Genomic DNA, 15,116 nt, shown 5'->3' on the forward strand with positions numbered 1-15,116 from the left:
CACCTTATCTCTAAGTGATCTAATTCAAAAGATGGCTTTAACTATCATATTTTTGCTGGCAACTGCTCCATCTATTCAAACTAAAATCTCAGATTTTTCTGTTATCTGCTTGTAAATATGCAGCTGTCAACTCAAGCTCAACAAGGACCAAAACTAATCTCTTCTCCCTCCCCTGATACACGTTTCCCACTTTTTCAGTCATCATGGACAACATCCTTCCTTTCTCTCATTAAGGCCTGTACTCTCCACTTCATCGCTGACTCACTCTCTCTAGACTCTGAAGTCCAGGACTTACCTAAATCTTGCTGCTTTTTCCTGTACAACTCTTAAGATCCAACCTTACATATTTATTCACACAGCTAAAACTCTCAGCTGGGCACTCCGTAATCTTGCATCTTGACTATTGCAGCCACCTCCTTTCTGGTTTTGACTAATGCCATCTTGTCTCCCTTAAAACCTTTAAATATGCTGATGAAAAAATCATCTTCCTAGCTCATCAGTTTGACCATGTCACACACTAATTCTCCTCATAGTCATCACAGACAACCAATATCCAGAGTTCTGCAGAGGTTAGGGCTGTACCGATAGTGAAAGGGTATTTTCAGGGCACCAACAGAGAATGGCTACTCAGTTCATTTGCCTGCATTAGCTCTAGAAAAGCATATAGGGTTTCCAAAACAAGTAGATATACAAGATACATTTAGAGGTATACTAGCCCAGGTGAAAATAATTAGTTTCCCATAGAGTGACAAGCTGGGTGAAGAAGTATCTTTTATTGGACCAACTTCTGTTGGTAAATGAGAGAAACTCCTCTTCATTTGTGTGTGGCTCGAAAGCTTGTCTCTCTCATCAACAGAAGTTGGTCCAATAAAAGATATTACCTCACCCACCTTGTCTCTCTAATATCCTGGGACCAACACGGCTACAACTACACTACATACAACCGTTTCCCATTGTTCATTTAATCATTAAGGATACTGTAGGTAGAAAACTAGTTGAAGTTTGGAGACCCTATAGAGAAAGAGCAAAGGCAGGTGAATACTAAGCTCTTATCTTTATCTGTCAATTTTTTTCTGAAGCTCCACATGTACTGTGAGGCACTTCGAGGATATGTGCTGACACTATTCTCTGTATAGCTTGGTTTGTATTTTTGTATACCTGCCCTATTGTATCCATATATCAGTTGTACTTTTAGTATATAAGATCCTGAGGGGAGGGACCTATGTTCCTGTGCTCGCTTGGTGTATGATGTCACAATGTTATTAATGAATATGACATTTTAGAAATGCAGACATTAAGAAGGCAAGGTCTTTGGCCTGGAGGAGCTTACGCCCTGGTTTAAACAGGTGGCATACAAACTACTAACTGAGTGGGAGCAGAAGAGCATGTTGGAAAGTGAAATGAAATAAATAAATTTTTGAAGAGTGAAGTTGCTTCGTGAGAGGCTCTTCTAACAATAGAATGAAAAAATGCACAAAGTCAAGAATGGGAGAAAAAGACAATGGGAGAGAGGATTGGGCAAAGTCATAGGTCACGAAGCAGGATGGGAGAGGAAACTGAACTGGAACTAGGTCTTGTTAGTTGTGTGGTGTGCTCAGCTAATGTAATGCAGCGTAACAGCATTATTCTAAAATAGTCTATAATATTTTTCAGAGTTGCAGACGTTTTAGTCTGTATCCACAAAAAGAACAGGAGTACTTGTGGCACCTTAGAGACTAACACATTTATTTGACAATAAGCTTTCGTGGGCTACAGCCCATTTCATCAGATGCATAGAATGGAACATATAGTAAGATACAGAACATATATCTATACATATAGAGAACATGAAAAGGTGGAAGTTGCCATACCAACTCTGAGAGGCTAATTAATTAAGATGAGCTATTATCAGCAGGAGAAAAAAAAATTTGTAGTGATAATCAAGATGGCCCATTTCAGACAGTTGACAAGAAGGTGTGAGGATACTTAACACGGGGAAAAAGACTCAATATGTGTAATGATCCAGCCATTCCCAATCTCTATTCAAGCCTAAATTAATGGTATCTAGTTTGCAAATTAATTCCAGTTCAGCAGTTTCTTGTTGGAGTGTGTTTTTGAAGCTTTTCTGTTGCAAAATTGCCCCCTTTAAGTCTGTTACTGAGTGACCAGAGAGGTTAAAGTGTTCTCCGGCTGGTTTTTGAATGTTACGATTCCTGATGTCAGATTTGTGTCAGTTTACTCTTTTTTGCTTAGAGACTGTCCAGTTTGGCCAATGTAAATGGCAGAGGGGCATTGCTGGCTTAAACACAGGGAATGCACTTTTAATATTTCTTGACATTACTGATTTCCTTTACTGAGTTTGATTGTATAAAGGTGTACACTTGTCATTTCCAAAAGATCCCTAATCACATTGCATAGTGATCAAAACAGAATCTTTATAACTCTTTACTAATTGAAAAGATATTTTAACCTTAATTTTTTTTAATGATGAGAAGCTCCATGCTTCTGCACAGAACTGACACCTTTATATGAGTTACTATGTACAGAACAGGGAGGCAAACAAGAGTTCACAATGGGATCATGGTCTCCTATAGTCTAATATTTTTTTGAGTTACTTAGCCTCCCACTTCAGTAGCATAAATTTAGTAAATCCATTTCCAGGTTCAGTATCTTACTAGATTTGATTTTACAAAACTTGATACAGTAAAGCTATGAAGTTTAAAACGTTATATTGACTATCAACCTCATGATGGTATGCCTGGACTATGCGAATAGGCAGTGGTACTGCTTAACGGGAATAAGGTTTGCAGGATTAAATCCATACTGATTAGTTTACCTTTGTATATGTCTGAGGCTCTTATTGTAAAAATTAGGCTTTTACCATTTAAAGATGTCTATGGGGAGGAAAAAAGCCGTCTGCAATTGTAAAAATATTATTCCTTCAATTTTTTTTATTTCCAATTATTGTGAAGGTGTTTTTTGTTTACGTGAAACATACTCTCCAGGTTGCTATATATGGACCAGTGCACTGGATCCATGTGCTTTTAAGCTCCCCTGGATCTGGGTGTGCTCCAGCTACAGTCTCTGGTTTCTCAGGCACACTTCTCAGGCATAGATTCTTGTACAACTTCTAGGGAATGGGACTTTTCAATCCAGCTCCCTTGGGCTCCGTGGACCAATGCTGGCCCCGGAGACCAGGAGAAGCCCCCCAAAATTTTCACATGGTATGTATGACTGAACCACTTTCACTTTAACTTAGCATGGTACCATTCTGGTTTGGCCCAGTTGCCTTGCTGTCATGACCAAATTTCAGTTAGTGGTGGTATGGCTTGGGGCACCAGATTGCAATGACATTCTGTTTGGGGGGTGGCGCATTTCAAAAGGGGTGGGGGCCAAATGCTCCTTTGCCCTTCTCCTGTGGCTCTGCCCCTGCCAGTGGTACGCACCGGGTGTAACGTGCATGAGTCCTGGCACCACTATCCAGGATGCCCCAGTTGCTCAAGCACACCTTCCTCAGAGCTTCACCCTCTTGGGTACTCTGGTTTATAGTTCAACACTTCAGGAGTATGTGATGATTGAAGTAAGTAACATACAGACTTCTCAGAGGACTTTCTAATCACACTTTACTCATAGTGAAAGCACAAGAAATCACAGTACACAGGGATCTCTACACAGTTCCCTTCCACCAAGTCTTCATAATTTTTGGACCGCTCTGCTGGAACATGTCAGAGAACATGTCACTTTTTAACAGCAGCTCCTAATGCCCTTGTCTTTGTTCCTATTCTCCCTCCCCCCCCCCCCCCCGAGGACTTTCCATTGCTCAGGCCCACCACTCCCCAAGCCCTATTGACATGCATGGGGAGAACGGATTTCTTCTAGGCTGCAGCCGTCTCATTCTTGTAGAGTGCCTCCATCTGAATGGAAGACCATTGCATTCAGGTTAACAACTTTTATAATTATTCCTGTCACACCTCCCCTGACCTAGTCTGGGCGGTTCATGACACACACCCAGTTAGCAAATGGCTGCTACAATATACAGTGATGCAATCAGTGATACAGTAGTTTCATAAACTTCAACCCGAAGTTGTAAGTTTTACATAAAGAACTTTCCCAAACTGTCACAACATCATTTAAGCAGAGACCATGACAAGACTCACTGAATACTTCATCAACCCAAATTATGTTGCGTAAAGTTAGGCACCTAAATAAACGGTACCTGATTTTTCAAAGGTGCTGAACACATGAAAGAGTGCTGTATTTTAGGACTGTTTTTATATATTTTTGTATGTATCACATTTCTTTATTTAACAATAGATTGACATAGACCATGCACGTGAATGTTTGGAATGATCTAAATTTCCTACATAATAAATTCTAAACTTTATGTAGGCACAACACACTTTCATGGCTCAACAAGCTGAGAGGCCAGCTTATAAATCGTGCTGCGTTTGAGGCAGTAAAGCTGAATTCCCAATGGTATTAGAAGGGGCCAACATAGTGTTACTCTTCTTACGTGCGCGTGTGCACACACACACAGAGTTAGAGAGAATTTAGGAAATCGCAAAGGAACCTGATATTATAAAACCTGTTACCAATTTTACTCTGAGGAGATTGGAACTACTTTAGTTTTGTCACTTCCACTATATGCTGTTGAGAATGTATGTTGCTGAGCGTGTAGAAAGGAAGAGATCTGAAGTTGACTAAGTAGTGTAGAAACACAAGTAAAGAACAAGGAGAGGAGTAGAAAGTTACTAGTAAGATATCAGCATTAATGATTTTCACTACATGATATAAACTGATCAAAAATACACTTAGAATTGCACTATTCCCATTCCCAGAATGAAATTCACCCTCTTTTGAATACTACCTAATGTCATGAAAATTAACACTTCATAGTACTCTACATTTTTTACAGAACAAATATATTTCAAGTTCTAATTGAACTATTTTATGTAGCATTGAAATACTAGTTAAGAGTTTTATGTTAATTTAGTTAATGTGGACGCAGTAGGGGATTATAGCTTACAAGTATACTGTACTTTTACTAAATGTGCATCATTTTTAAAAAAGGTCACACACTGATGTTTTATAAAAGGTAGTTAAAGGGCTCCATTGTCCCTTTTACACGTACTGTATATGGACGGCACAGTCATATGATATGTAAATTAAAGATGGAGTGGCAGCCTTAACTAAGAATGTTCTTGCTTTCATCTGGTTGAATCTACATGCAACATGGTTCCATAAGAAAAAAAGAAAATTATAACTGAAAAGATTTTAAAATATAAAGATAGTGTTTTTCATTTTAAATGCCAGCTTTTGTTTAGCAATTGTTTAGTTGGACCCAAAGTAATCTGAATGGAAATATTAACATTGCTTAAATCACATTGTAATTACTTTTAAAAGGTTTTATTTTGCCTATAGTATTCATACTAAGCTCTTAAATGCCCTTTTATTTGGCTGGATTTTAAACACGTGCAGAAACTGTTATCTGTCTTGGAGAGTGACTGTCCTGTATCACCCCCTGCTGGCCCTGTGTTGCACTGTAGTCACTCCCTACCTCCGTTTCTCACCTCAAGGTGAGTTATCTTGGCTCTCTGTGCTCTAGTCAGTTCTAGAGAGGGGTCTTAACCCTCCAATCAAGTCACAAAACAAGAAACTAAAGCATCCCAACAAACAAAAATGTTCTTCTGCCGTTTGGAGCTTCTCTTCAGTCCCTTTCTGGGCCCTTTTCCCAGTCCCTGTCTGGATTGCCCTGGTCTTTCTCTTCTCTGGGTTATAGTGCTGACCCCTGAGCCGTTCCCTCTGGAGTTAAGCTTTCCCTTCAAGGGGCTAGCTCAGGACCTTACATGAGAGCCTACTCACTCCCTGTGGTTCCAAGTGCCAGACTCTACTCAGCCATTTTATAAGGCCCAAGTGTTGCTAATTAGCTGCCATCCAGCCACTTAGATAATTAACTACTCATGGGTGGAACTGGGTTAGCTCATTCTCCTTAGCGGAGCCTATGACTGGTACGCTGCTCCATGACTCATCTGAAAGGACCAGCCCTCTGCAATTGTGTCCAAAAGTTTTCTATTTGAATTGAATATATGCATAGGTATAGAGTACATTTAATAAAACACTTAGTTTCCATTATATGTAAGCATCATGTAATTTTTAAAAAGTTAAACATATTAGGATCTCAATATCTCGCAATATCCACATTAGTAATTGAACAGTTAAAGGAATTAAAAACAAATGTTGCTTATCCCCTTTCCTTCTCAAACACACATGGACACACAGATCCATTAGACACTGAGAGTGGTGAGCTTCCATCCATGTTTCAGCCAGATGCAAATTTAAACTTCCAAGTTACAAATGCTTTAAAAAAAAGCATGATAATGGAAACACTGACAAAACTTTTACTATAGCAGCAGTGCCCAGTGCCAGTATAATAAAAAGAGAAACTTATTGTGAAGTATTGTGATGTTTTTCTCTCCTAATTTACATGAGGAAGTCATATGAACAGGCACTATATACGTGAAAAATAGCTTTTGCTGCATGAAGATGGAAATATTTGCATATAAATCGCTAGAACACACAATAGAATAAACAAGAAGCTTCTCCTTGAAACTTGTTGATTTTAAAAATGCTCTGATGTTTGCGTGTACTGTTTTAGCCTGTCTCTATATAATTACTGGGCCGGATTTCTATAGAACAAGAAACCTGTTAAATGGGTGCCTTTAACCTCTTGCTATTTGAATTCAGATCAGCCAATTGGTAGGCCAAAAATGAGGCTCTTTTGTTTGAAATGGTGTTTTGAGTTTTTGTGGTTTTGAAATAAAATTGCTTTTGAGTTTACAATTTTCATTCTTTACTTGACTAGAGTTTTGTGCTTTTCTTCAGCCAAGAGTTAGGTAACTGTAGTGTATTTCCTTTATAAAAAGGGTACATGTATCTATGAAGACTTGCATTCAAAATTATTCCTTTTTCTTCACTTTCACAGGGAAATTGCTTTCACTAGGCAACTCCATGAAAAAGCTTCTGAGCTGTGCTATTACTATATGGGTTTCTACATTCATTCGTGTCCTAAAATGAGATATAAGGTAAAAGTGTTTTTATTACTATATTAGCATATTTCATGCTGTTTGAAATGTCTGACTGTGATCATCATACTATTTTATAATTCTCATACTGGATGTTAACATGGACTTTGCAGGGTTATAGTCGAATGTTGGCTACTATTTAACTTGGCTTACGAATGAATTTTTTTTTTCAAATTGATTTGTATGTGGTATTTATTACAAGTTGGCTTAAAAATTTCTTTCACTAGGAGAAGCTTTCAAGGATGTCAGACAGGAGTATGTCATATGACTGGTTACCTGGGTGTACCAGATTTGCAATATGTCATGCAGTGTACTCTTGTCATTTTGTTTGTTTTGTTTTTTAAATCACATGTGACTGAATATGGAAATGTTGGGCAACAACTAACATACCTTCATAGCTCCTAGGTATGCTTGGGTTTCTCCCATTTAATTTTCTGTAATAGGGACACAGGAAGTGCTGTACTGGAACAAACCAGTAGGCACCTAGTTGAGTATTGTGTCTCAGATAGTGTCCAGCAGCAGATTGCTCAGAAAAAGGTGCAAGAATCCCATAGTAGAGAGTTTGGAATAACCAACCCATCAGAAGTTTGTTCTTAACCCATGTTAGTTTAAATCAGCTTATGTCCTGAAGTATGAGGGTTTTGTCCCTTCTATTTTTTTTTAAATCTAGTGTGAATCTGGGTGCTCTCATTATCTCTATGAATGTAAATTCTTTTTTGAATCCTACTCAACTCTTGATCTCAGTTTTGTTGTATGTTCCCCAAAAGTCTACAGAACAATGAAACATAGCAAAATAAATGTGTTGTATTAATAGATTTCTTTTGCTGGCTGAAACATCTTTTTCTAGCAACAGAAAGGAATACAGCTGAAGGTAAAAAGCTCATTGCCACTTCTGTTCAAAAATAACTAATATAAAGTTTGAATGCAGTCAGAGTTGCATTTATTTTGAGTGCTGATTGGTAGAAAGGATGCTAATAGACCTGCTGAGATTTCAGTTTCTGATACCAGGGCGCTCTAATGTCTAAAAAAGCTTCTAAGCTGTCTAATTGAAAGTGAGGCAAGAGCCATCTCAATTTTGCTGTGACCCACGTTCAGCATGTGTCCATGATTACTCGTTTCTCTCTAGCTGACAAAACAAGCCTGGTTTTGTTTAAAAAAGTGACCATCCCTTTTTCTTTTGCCAGCGTCAGTTTATCATCTGCATTCACCAGCCAAACCAAAGAAACAGTTACATTTGTAGACAAGTCAGTGAATAGCAAAATACCACCTCTGACTTCATGTCTCCTTAGAGTATCACATCAGTTGCTGAAACTATGGGTTTTAATTACTTGCCATGATTTTTGGTATACATTAGAAGTTTGGGATGACTCATGACCATTAAGGCACCACAGTTTAACATCCCTAATCTATTATGCAATGCAACATTTGTAGAGGAATGTATTTAACTTAATAAAGTATCTGAATAAGAAGAGAGACCTATTTATAACTGATAAGACAAACACTATCTCTCAACTCTTTAGGATATCATTATTAAGAATCACCTGTCAGCCACTGGCAGTAACTTTACTGGCAAGATGAACTTTGCATCCAGGGTGGAGGAAAGCTCACACACAAGCCAACTTACTAAAGTAGCCAACAAGCTATCAAACTGTAAAGACTAAATGGTGCAAATGTATGACTGACCTCCACAGCCATTCTGCAATTATATTATTAACCACAATGTAGCCTGAGTTCTCGTGAGGTAAATTCTACTGTTTGTTAGTTTAAACTGATTCCAGTGAAAATTTGACCTTTTGTAGATGCTTCCAGTTTGCACGCTGTTTCCTGTTAAATTCCTACTATGGAAGTAGGGCTGATTTGATATTCTATGCCCTTTTTAGTTACTCGGAACCAAACTCTGTCCTCAGTTACACATGAGCGACTCTTTTGACATCAATGGGGTGCTAGAGTGTATTTGGTCCGTATTGAACCTATACATGTCTGTGTTCTTAGACAACTTTAAATGTCCCAATTTTGAAATTCTGCATTTGCAATACCAGAAAGACTTCAAAAAACCAAACCCCCTCCCCCAAAAAACCTATACATACACAGAACACATTCAATAGCAGGAGAGGAGGGAGAATGAAGATTTATGGAAAAGGTTTCAGGTTTTTCCATTTAACAGTCACCACATGTGATGTCATTGCAAACCAATTTGACATTAATTCTATAATACCCCCCTCATTACTCTGAGTAGTACTCTGGAAACAAACCTTAAAACAAAGCATTGAAACCTCTCCTATGAAGTGAGGAGTGGTTTTATATATGACTGGTGGTGGTTTTATGGATTAAATAATTATACAAGAAATTTCTAATTTGACATATTGGTGTTAAATTGAATGCTCTGCTTAGTCCTGGTTTTAATAACTCCTTTCCTCCAATGGTGCCAGTCTGGAAAAATATGAAGAGATGTGGCTAGAAGCTGTTCAGCTGATGTCATGGTGAACACAATCAAATGATGGAGGAGAGAAGATGGGAGTGAGGGGTGTCCTGAGAGAACGAGTCATCCTATAATCTGCTCTGCAGGGTTATACATTTTGAGACCATTTAGAAACTGAACATAGTCCCCCTGTGGCTATTAAGTAGGGACTTTAGAAGGGAATATACATATTAACAACTGGCTGCCAACTTCAGCTTGAGTTGAGTTGGAGATGTTCTTGCTTTTAACCAATACAGTAAAAAAGGGTTGGGATAGGGTTTTATTGGTGACCTCCCTTCTTTTTGTGCTATGCTGCTGCAGTTGATATATGAAGTCTTTTGAGCTGGGATCTCTCCCCTTCCCCCCACCCCTTGGCTTTAAAGGAAGGTGCTGCTAGCCGAGCATTTTCAATGACGACACTGCAGTTCTGGAATTCAGACTCTCCCTGAATCATCTCATCTGTCAGAATTCAAATCTTTTGATCTCCTAAATGGTTTGCTAAGACTTCAGTTTTCCCTCGATGTTTGGGAAAGGGGTGGCTGATGACTTGGGATATATCAGAGTGGTGATTTTTACTATGGTTTAGTGAGCTTGTGGTAGTGTTGCACTTCAAGTGGATGTAAAATTGAAGTCCTTGATCCTGTGGTTATGATCCATGAGGGCAGACTGCTGTTGAAATAACTGGGCACTGCATGCATGCAGCAGTCTGCTTTCATGAGTCACAATCCAGGATTGGGGCCGTAATTGGTTGTGTTCAGATTAAAAAGAGACCATATTGTGCAAAGTGCCTACTGCCCAGGTGGGCATTTTAAAATCTTTAATAAAAAATGTGGCTCAAAGCTGAGAATGTAAACTCACATTCGTAAACACCAGAGCCCTATTCTGACTGGGCACTTTTATGGAATGCTGATCACTGACCATATCCCTTTTGGACGCTGTTTCTGTTGTTGAGACCATGTAATATTCCAACTTCAAAAATTTTAGAACAGAATAACATTGGGTAGTCACTATATAATAATGGCTTCCTTTTTCCTTTGTAAGTAAGTGCTGGATTGCATTGTGAGCTATATGGAGAGCAGATGGGAGGTTGCTCCATCTGTAGTTTTTGTACTTATCACAATGGTAACTGGGCATCTGAAGTGAATTTTGCCGAAGAAAAATTAGAGGCCTGTGTATTTTATATCTTTTGTGTACTATATTTTTATAGTTAATGTAAATCCTTATGCAAGATTATCTTGGTTTGTGCAACCTTCAAGTATAGCCTGGGCTTAACACCAATAATGTTTTTAGCAAAGCTGAGCAAGTCACTACTAACAATGAATAAATTACATCTTTAATGGTAAATGTGGGCCCTTTTCGTTCAAAAGATGCTATTTCCACAAATGCTCATATGACTCTTGGCACAGAGTGATAAATAGTGTGTAATGCTGGTTGAAGATCAGAGGCTAGAACATAGGGAAATAGAACCCTCTGAACCTAAGTCCCATGGCACTATAATAGCACTTAACTATTCTGACTTCCAGGCAAAAGGTGGAATGACTAAAGGATAATTTTTCAGCCCTGGGGATCAGACATGTATCTACAGTAGTTATTAAAAAGGAGTAATGTTTGACACCACCTCTCAGATCTCCCATTTGACTGTAAATGTGTCTTAAAACAGTAGTTATAGCACCAATTAAATTATTGTTAAACTGGAAGTGGGGGACAGGAATGTTCAAAAACCCTGTCGTGAGCTCTTTATATTCCCATCACTCTCCAGATTTTCTTCCATAATGGGTTAATATTTATTAATTGGTGAAATAAAAGCACAAACTTAAGGATTTCTGTAAGCCAGTTAACCAATATGTTAGTGTGTGGAAAAAATATAGTGAATAAACATTACGCAGTGATATTATTCCATTTATTTTAGGGTGGAACTAAAACTTTTCTACGCAACCTCATGACCTTCTGGTAAAACTTTTCAGACTTACTCTGTTAAATGTGATGGTTTTTATGTTGGAAAAAGTAGTCCGCTGGAAAGTTCAAGAATGTCAGTGTTTCCACATTCAAAAAAGCTCTCCAAGATTCATAATGCATGGTGCCTTTTTTCTTCAGTCCTTTGGAGTCTGTGACAAAGCTCCAGGCACAAGAAAGCATTTTAATTTATAGTGATGTTGGTTTCGGACTGTTCCCATGTATTTTCACAACTGTTAACGTTTCCCATTTAAAGGTCTGTGTTTACCGGTACAATTATGAAATCAAATAACCAAATTCAGCTACAATCACTCCAGAGAGATCCTTGGGAAAGATCTTTCTTTCTCTCTATTGCGCCTCCATCTGCTGCTTCGTAATTCAGAATGGAGAAATTTGACTGATCAGTGGCTACAGATGCTTAAACAACCTCATTCTTCCAGGTTTCAGAGTAGCAGCCGTGTTAGTCTGTACCACAAAAAGAAAAGCCGAACTTGTGGCATCTTAAAGACTAACAAATTTATTTGAGCATAAGCTTTCGTGACCTACAGCTCACTTGATCGGATGCATTCAGTGGAAAATACAGTGGGGAGATTTATATACACAGAGAACATGAAACAATGGGTGTTACCATACACACTGTAATGAGAGTGATCAGGAAAGGTGAGCTATTACCAGCTGGAGAGCAGGGGTGGGGGGGCACCTTTTGTAGTGATAATCAAGGTGGGCCATTTCCAGCAGTTGACAGGAACATCTGAGGAACACTGGGGGGTGGAGGGGGAATAAACATGGAGAAATAGTTTTACTTTGTGTAATGGCCCATCCACTCCCAGTCTTTATTCAAGCCTAAGTTAATTGTATCCAGTTTGCAAAGTAATTCCAATTCAGCAGCATCTCATTGGAGTCTGTTTTTGAAGCTTTTTTTATTGAAGAATTGCAACTTTTAGGTCTGTAACCGAGCGACCAAAGAGATTGAAGTGTTCTCCGGCTGGTTTTTGAATGGACTACAAGCTGTCAGGAACGGTATCCCTGATAATGTCCTGGCAAATCTGGTGGCTGAACTTTGACTTTGTCCTCACCCATAACTATTTCACATTTGGGGACAATGTATACCTTCAAATCAGCGGCACTGCTATGGGTACCCGCATGGCCCCACAGTATGCCATTATTTTTATGGCTGACTTAGAACAACGCTTCATCAGCTCTCGTCCCCTAACACCCCTACTCTGCTTCTGCTACATTGATGACATCTTCATCATCTGGACCCATGGAAAAGAAGCCCTTGAGGAATTCCACCATGATTTCAACAATTTCCATCTCGCCATCAACCTCAGCCTGGACCAGTCCACACAAGAGATCCACTTCTTGGACACTACCGTGCTAATAAGCAATGGTCACATAAAAACCACCCTACACCGGAAACCTACTGACCGCTATGCCTACCCGCATGCCTCCAGCTTTCATCCAGACCACACCACACGATCCATTGTCTACAGCCAAGCTCTACGATACAACCACATTTGCTCCAACCCCTCAGACAGAGACAAACACCTACAAGATCTCTATCAAGCGTTCTTACAACTACAATACTCACCTGCTGAAGTGAAGAAACAGATTGACAGAGCCAGAAGAGTACCCAGAAGTCACCTACTACAGGACAGGCCCAACAAAGAAAATAACAGAATGCCGCTAGCCATCACCTTCAGCCCCAACTAAAACCTCTCCAACGCATCATCAAGGATCTACAACCTATCCTGAAGGACGACCCATCACTCTCACAGATCTTGGGAAACAGGCAAGTCCTTGCTTACAGACAGCCCCCAAACCTGCAGCAAATACTCACCAGCAACCACACACCACACAACAGAACCACTAACCCAGGAACCTATCCTTGCAACAAAGCCCGTTGCCAACTGTCGACATATCTATTCAGGGGGACACCATCATAGGGCCTAATCACATCAGCCACACTATCAGAGGCTCGTTCACCTGCACATCTACCAATGTGATATATACCATCATGTGCCAGCAATGCCCCTCTGCCACGTACATTGGCCAAACTGGACAGTCTTTACGTAAAAGAATAAATGGACACAAATCAGAGGTCAAGAATGGTAACGTTCAAAAACCAGTCAGAGAACACTTCCATCTCTTTGGTCACTTAATTACAGACCTAAAAATGGCAATTCTTCAACAAAAAAACTTCAAACACAGACTCCAACGAGAGACTGCTGAATTGGAATTAATTTGGAAACTGGATACAATTAACTTAGGCTTGAATAAAGACTGGGAGTGGATGGGTCATTACACAAAGTAAAACTATTTCCCCATGTTTAGTCTCCCCCCCCCCCCCGCCCCGTTCCTCAGAGGTTCTTGTCAACTGCTGGAAATGGCCCACCTTGATTATCACTAGAAAAGGTGCCGCCCCCCCCGCCCCTCTCTCCTTCTAGTAATAGCTCACCTTACCTGATCACTCTCCTTACAGTGTGTATGGTAACACCCATTGTTTCATGTTCTCTGTGTATATAAATCTCCCCACTGTATTTTCCGCTGAATGCATCCGATGAAGTGAGCTGTAGCTCATGAAATCTTATGCTCAAATAAATTTGTTAGTCTCCAAGGTGTCACAAGTACTCCTTTTCTCATTCTTCCAGTCTCTTCTGACTAAAGGACCCCCAAACAGTGTATTTTGCTTCCCTTACACTTTCTGTGACTGTTACATCCCTGGCTCTCTAGTGGTTGTTATCAAACTGCTTTTTGTTTCTGCTATTCTGGTTTCAACAATTAGTGTGTAGTTTGCTACTCTTTTTTTAACTTATATTCTATATTGACTATAAAATAGAGTTTTATTTTATTTTAGACAGAGCTTGCTTTCCCTCTGGGTTTTCCCAGGGTTCTTCAACTCTAATAGTTTTGTGCAAATTATTTTTAATTTTAGTTCATGTTGTTGCTTACTTTGGCCAATGATCTGGTTTTGCATAAACTGTGTGTTTAAGTGTTTGTAAATCAAAACTGAAGTACTTTAAAGTGTGAAACAGAGCTAATAGCTTCTTGCCATGCTATCTCTGTGTACTGTTTTAAGGACAGTCTGTGATATGAAGAGGTGTTTTGACTAAACTCTTTATCCAGACTTGTATGCAGGCCAAAGTAAATGGAATTATTTCAAATAGTCTACTTCAGTATCATGACGTGGCCAGACATCAGATAGATGGAACACTAGAAAGGACTCTGAAATGGCAGAAAAGAAACAAAAGGCCAATTCATCTGTGGTTAATCATTCTTAAACTAAATACCTCAGACTGACTGTGGTCATAAGCAGTGCCCCTGGAATTCGGCAGAGCTTCAGAGCCAGTTTCTGTGGCTGATTTTTAGGGAATTCAACATCACTTCTGCTGCAGTGAAAATATGTTCAGTAGTAGTCTGCAGTTCCACATCCGCAAAATCCAGAGTTGGCTGTCTAATTCCCAGGAGTCCTGGCTTTTTCACAGTTCCCTGACCAGGGAATTTAGTTAACCTTTTCAGTAAACTTGGATTTGCTACATAGGCAGAAATGAAATAACCACAACAGGGTACAGTCCAACAGGATTTTGCTTACAGCCTCATGCTGTTGTGACTCTGCCACTGAAGTGCTGAAAAGATTGCAAAGT

General features: G+C 39.4%; 1 protein-coding gene across 8 annotated transcripts in view; it reads left to right on the top strand.

Annotated features, from left to right (window-relative positions):
- Positions 1-15,116, top strand: part of ATE1 (arginyltransferase 1) — a 183,975-nt gene that overhangs the window by 76,144 nt on the left and 92,715 nt on the right. For all 8 annotated transcript variants that reach the window (XM_073354189.1, XM_073354188.1, XM_073354191.1 and 5 more), the window contains one exon: positions 6,962-7,061. In XM_073354189.1, coding sequence (XP_073210290.1) covers positions 6,962-7,061 — 100 coding nt within the window. The remainder of the gene's footprint in view (positions 1-6,961; positions 7,062-15,116) is intronic.

Source organism: Lepidochelys kempii, chromosome 7 (genome assembly GCF_965140265.1).
Source record: "Lepidochelys kempii isolate rLepKem1 chromosome 7, rLepKem1.hap2, whole genome shotgun sequence".
In the NCBI taxonomy this organism is placed as follows: domain Eukaryota; kingdom Metazoa; phylum Chordata; order Testudines; family Cheloniidae; genus Lepidochelys; species Lepidochelys kempii.